This window comes from Nyctibius grandis, chromosome 1 (genome assembly GCF_013368605.1).
Source record: "Nyctibius grandis isolate bNycGra1 chromosome 1, bNycGra1.pri, whole genome shotgun sequence".
Lineage (NCBI taxonomy): Eukaryota > Metazoa > Chordata > Aves > Nyctibiiformes > Nyctibiidae > Nyctibius > Nyctibius grandis.
In genome coordinates, this window is record NC_090658.1 from 125372779 (window position 1) to 125383062 (window position 10284).

Sequence of the window (10284 nt, forward strand, 5' to 3'; positions counted from 1 at the left end):
CTTGCTGCTGTTTTAAAAAAATACTGTCTCATTTAAGAATTAAAAGTATATATAAAAAACAATAAAATCTTGATACTTTACAGTTTCTGGTTTTTTCCTCTGGCCACTGGAATTTTTTTTTGGTTTGTAAGTTCTTCAAACAACCATCAACCCATTTTTTTGTTAATTACTTCTCTTCTTATATGAAATACACATAATTCCACGCACTGCTTCTGTTGTAGATGGCACAGTGGAAGATCTCTGTGGGACCAGAGGCACCAGGAATATGCAAGTAAGGACTGCTGGGACAGGGATGTTTCCTGCCTCTCCATCTCCCCTGCCCTGCTGATGGCCCTTCAACTCTGGCCAAAATTTGGCTGCCGAAGAGATAGAAAGCGATACTTCTCAAAGACATGCAGCGCTGGTCCGATTCTGTGCCTTTACGACAGTAAAACTAGTGTACAATTTTCTATTGGAGCTGAGAAAGGCTAAAGAAGAGCAGAATCGTGTGCATCCACCTTACAAACCAAATCTGAACTGTGGGATGACACGGCCCCTGAATACACTGGGCTTTCTTAGGCTGCATCTTCTGATGCTGTTTACAGAGCCTGCAAACTTACTCTGTCCGCTGGGCTCCTGGCACTCGAGACTGAGCAGTTACTTATTTCACTTGATGGTTATATGACATGAGGAAATGCTGGTTCCTCCTCTGGAGATGGGAAGATGGGTAGAATGGCATTTACCTGGTTTTAGGAGCAGGACCTGATAGGAAAGCTGCCTCTTTGCTGTTGTGTTGCTTTGCCTAAACTTGGTTTCTCCCCTCTGCTGTAGAAAAAAAGAGCGTCATTGGGTCATGATGTTATTTTTGTTTAACTTGACTATAAACTAATTGGATAGTTTTCAACCAATGGATTTTTTGATGGAAGGATTTCAAGCAGGCAGTGAGCAGTTTCCTTGTGGGAGTCGGTGTAAGGAGAACACACCTAGCACGAGCAGACAGATGGCAAAGCTACATAGGTATCTACAGGCGATACCTCCTGGAGATGAGAGAGAAAAGGAGACTGGCAATCTGGCCAGTGACTACAGTTTGTGCTCTTCTTTCTCTAGATGTCCTCTTGTGAAGACAGGCTGAGAGAGCTGGGGTTGTTTAGCCTGGAGAAGAGAAGGCTCTGGGGAGACCTCCTAGCAGCCTTCCAGTACCTGAAGGGGCTACAGGAAAGCGGGAAAGGGGCTTTTTACAAGGGCATGTAGTGACAGGACGAGGGGGAACGGTTCTAAACTGAAAGAGAGGAGATTTAGATTAGATATTGGGAAGAAATTCTTTCCTGTGAGGGTGGTGAGACAGTGGCACAGGTTGCCCAGAGAAGCTGTGGATGCCCCCTCCCTGGAAGCGTTCAAGGCCAGGTTGGATGGGGCTTTGAGCAACCTGGTCTAGTGGAAGGTGTCCCTGCCCATGGCAGGGGGGGTGGAACTAGATGATCTTTAAGGTCCCTTCCAACCCAAACCATTCTGTGATTCTACGATTCTATGTTCTTTTTATCCACAAAGCTGCACTGGAGTTTGTTAATTAATAACCCTATCAAACCCATCTCTTACAGACTGTTATTCACCAAGAGTTGGTGGAGTACATTTTTTTCTTGCTCCCCTCTCCAAAAAGGCCTTTTTTTGGTGGAAATCCAGGATCACTGCAGCAGTGAGGTTACACATCCACATTACACTAATAGTTATTTTATTGAGTCTAATTTCCTGTTAATAAATAGGGAATTAGACGTGCCAGGGCTTGATGCCCACTAGCTCTCCCAAATTCTCTGTAAAGGTCCTGGTCTCCTTTGCCACTGCCCCGGCCTCTGTCACTGGTCTTGATCTCAGCACTGGGTTACAAATCGCAGGCTGGGTCACAGCAGTTGCAGATGGCAGCTCCTACAGATGTCTCAGTTAAATGCAACGGAGCCCTGTCATGCCTGTCACATGCAGGTCGATTCAGCACATGGGGCTAAAGCTGTTCCTACCGATGGCCCAGTTTAAGTTAGCTGCTCATTAAGAAAAAAATGACGTAAAGTATCTGGTCTGAGATCTTTCCTGAACGCCTTGAAAGTGAACAGCGATGTGAAAGATCAGCTCAGCGTACTTGGAACAGCCGCGTGTTCCCTCCATCACCTCTTGGTCCTGCTGTTGGCGAGCTTCTGCTGCGTCCAAAGCAATAGGCAGGGCATTGCTCTGCCCTTCCGCCGCTGCTCGGTTTCTCACCAGCAAAAACCACGTTCCTGCTGGGCTTTAAGAGCTGCTCATACTCAGTCTTATCATCTCTATCAGCAGAGCTGCTGTGCGCTTTCCTTCTGCCCTCAGCAGTACAACCCGGCCATTACCCCGTCTGTAAAATCCTTATTACAGCTGCCTGATGAAGCTCTCTCCCTCATCACCCTTTCTCTGCAGAGACCTTCATTGGAAGCAGAGATTATTACCTTTTTCATGCCAATTTCATTAAAAAAAATCTGAAAGGAAAACTAATTGTGCTTTGTGATACTTAGGGAAATGAAGTCTTCAACGAAATATAATCTTCAGCTCTTTATTTGACTGCAGATGCGTTAATTTATTTAATTGTATCATCGATCAACATAGTACATATAATTATAACCACTGTATAATGGATTGGAAAAAATTTACTGTCATTGCCTGTGTAATCAGAGATGCTCTTGTTACTAATTTCTAAACAGCATCGATGGAAAAAAATGACCTTCCAGGCTTCATTTCATGCCCTACTTCCTGAAAAATTAATGGGAAGTGAGCACACAGAGAAACCAGCACAGATGCAGAGTACGAGGCTGGTAACATCTGCCTTATTTGCTGCCCCCTCTGCCACTCCTATAACTGAACTCATTTCCCTGTCCTTTGATATTACATTTCAAACAAAATCTTGAGCAGACCTCATCAAAACAGTCCTCCGGGCATTCCCTTTCCATTCCCTCTGTCTCGCAGGTACAAATTATTATTTCATTTTACATGTGCGGGGACATCGAAAGCCCTGAACAGGCACTAGAAGAAATATGAAATGGAATATTTAATGAAAGGCAGCAGCTGAGCTCTCAGAGAAATCAAAAGCTGCTGATCTTGAGGATTCACTGAAGAAATTTTTATTAATCCTGTTACCCTAAAGAATTGCTTTTTATATATGTTTTTCAAACAGCATCAACTCCTCATCAAAACAGACGCTGCAGTGCAAGCACTGTGCTCTCTGCTATTGACAGAAGCGATGTGGTATTTACATACGGTTTTAAACAAGGCTGGCAGCATGTGGCACCATTATTAGCACTTTGATAGTTTATTATCCATATTCTTTATTATTTATTAGAAGCATAAATCCAGCACGGTAACAAGCACCTCCAGTTCCTGTTACAGCCTTCTAAATGCCCAGCGAGTGGTGTAAACGGCCCCAGTTATCCCCGTTTGGCACATATATGCACGTGTGTATGTATAGAGGTAGCACACACATACAAGGCATAGGTACATATTGGGGGGGGTGATTTGTAACCTTTAAAAGCTACGGATGTCCCCACAGAAGCAAGCCCTCCATAGGATTTCCCTCGCTTAAACACTTTTAAGGCAAACTGGTTTTTGCCTGAGAAACTGAGGTTTGTATTAACCTGATAGGCGAGACCTGGAAAACCGATCTGGGGTAGGAGGAGGAACTGCTCACCTCAGCAGGAGGACAGCGGATCGCAGCTGCTTTGAATTTAATGTATGTGCATCACAGCTGCACCTGGCAGAAGTGGGACAGGGCTGGGCAAGCTGGCGATGGCATCGCAGCAGAGCTTTGCGTTTCTGTAGTTCAGAGACGTGGCCCCAGCTGCTTACGGGCTCCACGTCTTGCATTGCCTGTTCCAGACCTCAGGGTGGGCTCGCTGGGGCCGGCGAAGCTTCTTGCTGCAAAAAGCAGCGTCAATTTTAAGGCAAGGATGCAGGTATGGAAGAGCCAGAGAGTAAGGACAAGGGTTTTTACTACGCATGCTGAACGTCGCTCTCATTCTGCAACAGAAGACAAGGCAGACCCCTCCCAGCGGGACACTCCCCGGTCAGGCACAGGTCGGGGTTTCAAGCACCCACCCAAAGCTGAAAACACAGGAAAACCCTTTCAGCTGCCTCCTCCCTGCTGCTCGGGGGTGAAACAGCCAGCTCGGAGTGGCACCGCCACCCTTCGTGCTCCTCCCAGCTGAGAAACCACGTGCACAGCACACAGCAACTGCAAGGGACCCCCTCCCTTGGGGAGCTGGACATCGGTACCCACAGCTGGGCATCCTTCCCCATCGCCCAGGTGCTGAACACACGTGAACGTTCACATGCGTACGGGGATGGATGCTCTACAAATTCCTACCTGTACCACAAACACTCAGGTGACAAATGACTTCCTTTCTGACAGGAAGGGTTACACGCAGGAGTAGCACAGCACAAAGCAAGCCTTGATCAAAAAAAGCAAAACTGCGTAGACGCACATTTATCTTTTTACTAAAAGGACACAAGAACAGCATGGTTCTTTTAAGTGACAGATTTCAATGAAAATCTAAGGGTAAGAAAATAGAAACATTCCTTTATGACAGTATAATGCACTGAAAAAAAATTTAACTTAAATTACAAATCCTCAGGCAAAGTACGTTTGCATCTGCCCATGTTCTGCACTGGCTGGAAGGTGTCTGGTCAGGGAGTTAAACATCACATCCAAGCAAATAAACCCTCCCAACAGGCAGGATAACTACCAATGCTCACAGAACTTCCAGCTGGTTCAGGACAGAGGTAGAGGTTATTCTTTTCCACTCCCAAAATACACTGGTTATGCATACTCTGTATAACACTAGTTTTTATTCACTGGACATGAGCGCTGAAAAAAGAGCCACAAAATTTAAATGTTTTCTTGTTCCTCCACCAGATACCACACCTAAAATGTATGTACATTAAATATATGACAGTTCAAACACACCGAGTAGCAAACAATCGCACTACAAGTATCTAAAATTACCACCATCATCTACTGTCTTATTTTGGTCGGGTGTTCTCAACATTAAAGGGCATGAAGCGTATTCCTGTCACTCCTACTAACCTCAGGGCACACCTGCTACACGTCATAAAGACCGTGTACACCGTTACATCAGCCCTGCAGCAGTGTGCGAGTAGAGTAAGGCTATTTCACTGCAGCTTACCTGTTCCTTCTCGGTTACTGGGAACAGATATTTTGGCTGAAGTCACCCAAGCAGCTGGATCATTTTAAAAGGCCATTCATTTTCTATAGTTTGTAAAAGAGATTTGGTTATCAACATGGAGCTGGGCTTGCTTTGTTTCTAGTAAGAAGTAGCCTAATGAGGATGTAATGGAGTTAAGCTCCTTCAAATGTTCCCAGAGGGAGAAAGGAGCAATAAATCGTGTACAATATATACAGGTGTAATGAACTATCAAACCATACTCATTTCTTCTTTAAAGAAGCACAGAAATCCCTGCGGCAGGGAGGCTGGTTGCAATACTCCATGTAGGCAGCTTGTACAGAGCCCCTGCAGCTCTTTGGACTAACTGGCTGCCACAATTAAAACCCACCCTGAAGACTGGGCAGAACTTCAGGAGGGGTGAAACACTCAGGCTGCTCGGTCCCATCTTGAAAGGTCCAGCTAGAAACAGGACTGTGGTTATGCAGCATTTGCCAGGTCACCCTTACAACACGGAGAAGTCATGTCCACTGCGGGGGATGTAATCTTAAAGCAGATCTTCTGATGTTTTACATTTATTTAATTCTAATGTGAAGATCTAAAGAGTCAAAGTACAGCTTATGAAATTAAAAAAAAAAAAGTTATACTTCATTGAGAATTCCCATGTTTAGCTCAAGAACTCAACGGCAGGGCTTGCCAACAGTTGTCCAAAAAGATCAGTTTATTTTGGTGGGTCTGTATTAATTCCGTATTTTTCCTTAAGAAGCTTAAGCTGTTCCTCTTTCTTCTTTGTGTCCATCTTTTGGAATGCCTGTAATTAGGAAAAGAAAAGATGTGAGAAGAAAAACAAAATCTCATCGTATGACACGTTATTTCCCAGTAACCACAACCAACGTCACTACGAGCTACATCAACATCACACACAAAGTGTTCCTTCATTCTCAACCTCAGAGAACACCACAGTACCCTGGGCACCGTCAGTAACAGGTAGAACATCCAGACCTAAAGACGTTTTACCTGTAAATAAGACCTCACACCCTGTTGCAGCCGTGCAGTTGTAAGGCCTCTGCTTCCTCTTCTCCAAAGCACCCTCACCAGAGGAGTGTTTGTTCACACCCTTGGTCCAAAGGTACGTTTTTGCACACAAACCACCAAGTAAAGATGAAATCCTGAGAATTTATCCTTCTACCAGTTTGGATTTATTTCTTTAAAATATCCAAGCAACTGTCTTTTCAAACTGAATTTTTTCTGGTGCTAGCTACATTCACAAGTAACTTAAAAGTATGTACCCTGTTTGCATTGTAGTACAAAACAACGAGGTATCTGTTGCACACGTTGAATCCCGACAGGTGATCGCAAGCGTTTTTGGCATCAAAGATGTCTTCATAGACCACATAGGCTGTTCCTCTCGTTTCAGGAGTGTTTCCACTGCAGAGCAAGATCAGTTTTAACGTTAAACAAAATGAACGGGAAACAGTTCTTCAGCAGAAATTAGTCTTCAGCAGTGACCAGGATTACAGTAACTAACACAACCTCACTAAAAAACTGTTATTTTTTTCTAGATATTAAAACACATCCCTGCTTTCCTCACCACTCTCCACTTACAGTTCAGAGTCGCAGACGACAGAAAAACGTGACAGAAGCACGTGCTGCATTATGCTCCTTAAGGGAAATTCACCTCTCTGTGATGACTATCAGAGGCTGTTGCTGTCAGGGGTTGTCATATTTCTGGAAATAAAAGTTTTTATTACAGCCATTAGCTTGTTTTATTTAATATTACCAGACCAGGCTGTCAGTTAATGGCTGTCTGGATCAGATGTCTCCCTAGGATGGAAGACAGCTCTTGGCATATCACAAAGTCAATTTAAGAGAGTCACAACAGCCCTGCTGGTGCAAGACCACTTCAGATGCACAGCTGGCACCTATCAGACCATCAATTCGATGTCCTTTGCCTGAGGGACAGAAGACATGTCTGGGCACATCACGCTAACTAGCCTGGAGAGATGGCAGAGTTCACAGATCCAAAAGGTCTCAGCTAAAAGACAGTTACAGCAAACTTAATAATCAGGAAAACTGTCTCTGAGGTGCTTGCTTCTAAGAAAAGAGCTCCCGAGGACAAACGACATCACACATATCCCTGCCAGGATGCGTACAGAAATGAAGAGGGGAATGGGAAAAAAACTGCACAAAGCACAGAAGTCATTGCAAAGGGAGTTCCGTGACGCCTTGTCTCGTGACGTTAGGATTTCTGTGGAAAACAAGGCGAAGTGGCTGTTCTGAGCAGTCAGCGGGGAGGCTGCCCGCAGCTCCCTGTCGGCCGCGTACGCCAGCACGTCACTCTGATGGAAAGCTCCCCAAACACATCTTAATTCTTCATGTCCCACTGTCATGCTGTTCCAACCTACGTGTTTTCAGAAACCTTAGATATTAGTTCTCCTTTATGCTTGTTAGTGAAGAATTCCTCCTATTTAGCCAAGCAGTAAGTTTAGGCTGCCCCTTGTTCCTTTAGTCACTTTCCCTGTCGCTTTTGTTGCCGTTCCCTGTACGAGAAGGATCTCACTAGCTACACGTTCCAGCACAGCATCAGCAGCGTATCCTCCTGTCCTTGTTGCTTACTGAAGGCAATTCTACACATAAAACTCACTTCATTCTATACACAGAACAATCACTTTTAATCACCATGGCTCTGAAACGAGCACTTCTATTTGGGGTAGTAAAGTTCAGTCTATTTAACTGTTTCCATATTTACATCCTGCATAGGCAAAATAATTAAACACACTGTGGATTAATTACCCACCCCAGTCTCAGTGCCTGGGGAAATGGAGAGCAATATAGATGACAAGGACACATTCTGCGCTAATCCAGTCAGCAACCTGTTTGAGCACTCAAGAGATGCTGCAGGTTATTTTGCCAACATCTGGCTAAAAGCAGTACAAAAAAAAACCCCTATCAAATATAAACTACATTTCCTTTCTATTTGTACATCTACTGAAATGTGACAATGTTTTCTTTTTAAGTATCAAACACCAAGTTTTGTTTCCTCCCTCTCCCCTTCCTAAATATTTTTCTGAAAGGGGAAAAAAATAAATCCTTTTGTACGAGTGTCAATACTCCAACTCGCCTTACTACGGTACTCAAAAGCTCTTCCTGAATTCCAGCTTCAGCCAACTCTTTCTGCTAGAAACTTTGCCGAACATAACACTAACCTGATGAAATTACGGTTTAATCCACAGCATTCAGACAGTACTCAGTATAACAAGGAACACCAGAGCTTGGGTCTTCGATATTTGAAACAACTAAAGAGAACCTCTGGTTTGCTGTACACATGTATAACCTCAGCTCATTTTAAAACAAAATCACAGATCGCCATTATCCATGGACTAGGTGGCTCGGGGATCTGATGCACAGGGAGTTGGTTTTGGTATTTGTTTCTGGTTGACAGGTCCAGCAGCAACAGTAACATCTCTATCTTCCCATTAGTTAAGTATCTAATACTCATTAAATATGAAAGCTGGTAGTATTCAGCTTTTGCCTTTCTTATTTTTACCTTTAGTTAAGGTAAAAGGTCAGCTATATCTAAGATTTACTTAAGAGCATAAGACATATTTTTACCAACTTACCTCAGTTCACATCAACTTCAAGCTTTTTCCCACTACCTACCAGCAATATTATTTTCTAACAAATTCACACATAAGAGAAATATCATCACATCCACCTTTGGCACACAGGGATACTGCTAAAGTACATTTAACTTTTTCAGCTGTGAAATCCAGTTGCTACCTACTGCAAAAGGAACATTGATATAAAACAGATGTACTGAAGCACATAAAATCCTTAACTTTTCAAAGAAAACTAAAATACTTACACTCTGATTTGTCGAATAGGCCCGTATTTCCCAAAAATATCATACATTTCCTCTGCTGTGATTTTATACGGCAGGTTCCTAATATAGAGGATCCGATTGACTTCAGGAGGCAGCCGAATCTGATGCAGAAACAACATACGGTGTGTTAGACCAAGAGCGCTCACTTCAAACCTTAAAAGCAGCAGCCTATGTGCTAAATCATACAATTGTTTTGGTTGGAAAGGACCTTTAAGATCATCAAGTCCTACCGTTAACCCAGCACTGCCAAGTCCACCACTAAACCATGTCCCTAAGCACCACATCTACTCGTCTTTTAAATACCTCCAGGGATGGTGACTCCACCACTTCCCTGGGCAGCCTGTTCCAATGCTTGATAACCCTTTCAGTGAAGAAAATTTTCCTGATATCCAATCTAAACCTCCCCTGGTGCAGCCTGAGGCCATTTCCTCTCGTACTATCACTTGTTACCTGAGAAAAGAGACCGACTCCCACCTCACTACACCCTCCTTTCAGGTAGTTGTAGAGAGCGATAAGGTCTCCCCTGAGCCTCCTTTTCTCCAGACTAAACAACCCCGGTTCCCTCAGCCGCTCCTCATGAAACTTGTTCTCCAGACCCTTCACCAGCTTCGTTACCCTTCTCTGGACTCTCTCCAGCACCTCAATGTCTTGGAGCTAACATCACTGAGAGAGTCTGTGTACTTCACTGGCTCTTTCTGAACCCTTCGCAGCTACAAACTTGACGTGTTTCTGTCAAACAAGAAGCCTGCCTGGAGGTGGACGGGCTCCCTCAGCCGGGGACGCGGAAGGAGCCCAGGCCGGGCGGGAAGGCCTGCTCTCAGCCCCGGGCCGGGGGGTCCCTCCTCACTGCCCCGGAGGGCTGAGGCGGGCCAGGGAGGGAGCAGGGGAGAGCACTCACGTTGGCTCGCTTGGCCGCTTGCATCGCCATGGTGCCGGTGGGAGCGAGGGGGCTGCCGCCTGGGAGAGAAACACCGGCAGGGAACGAGCCTGAGCCGCAGCGCGCCTCGCCCCAGCGGAGGACCCGGATGCTATCCCAGCCTGCACCGCGCCGGAAACGGCGGCCCGCCAGCCTCTATGGCCCCCCGCGAGCGCAGGGCGGGAGGCACGTGACCCCGCCCCCCGCACCGCCCCCCGGTGCGGCCCGGCCGCCTCAGCCCGGGGCTGCGGGCGGTGTCCCGGGGCTTTGGGTCACCCGCCGCGTTCTCCCGGCCCCGGGGCTGCCCCTCCCGGTGTCCC

At 45.5% G+C, this 10284-nt stretch overlaps 1 protein-coding gene across 1 annotated transcript; it reads right to left on the reverse strand.

Annotated features, from left to right (window-relative positions):
• Positions 1 to 5724: 5724 nt before the first annotated feature.
• Positions 5725 to 10081, reverse strand: SF3B6 (splicing factor 3b subunit 6). Its single transcript, XM_068403938.1, has 4 exons — positions 9947 to 10081; positions 9031 to 9149; positions 6455 to 6593; positions 5725 to 5976 (listed from the first exon to the last, which is right to left on the reverse strand). The coding sequence occupies exons 1-4, from the start codon at positions 9974 to 9976 to the stop codon at positions 5887 to 5889; spliced, it is 378 nt and encodes a 125-aa protein (XP_068260039.1). The 5' UTR covers positions 9977 to 10081; the 3' UTR covers positions 5725 to 5886.
• Positions 10082 to 10284: the final 203 nt, after the last annotated feature.

Coding starts and splice junctions, on each gene's coding strand:
- SF3B6 (XM_068403938.1), bottom strand. CDS start 9,976: ATGGCGATGCAAGCGGCCAAGCGAGCCAAC. Junction 9,150..9,946: donor AAGCGGCCAAGCGAGCCAAC/GTGAGTGCTCTC, acceptor TTTCTGCATCAG/ATTCGGCTGCCTCCTGAAGT. Junction 6,594..9,030: donor CCTATTCGACAAATCAGAGT/GTAAGTATTTTA, acceptor CTTGCTCTGCAG/TGGAAACACTCCTGAAACGA.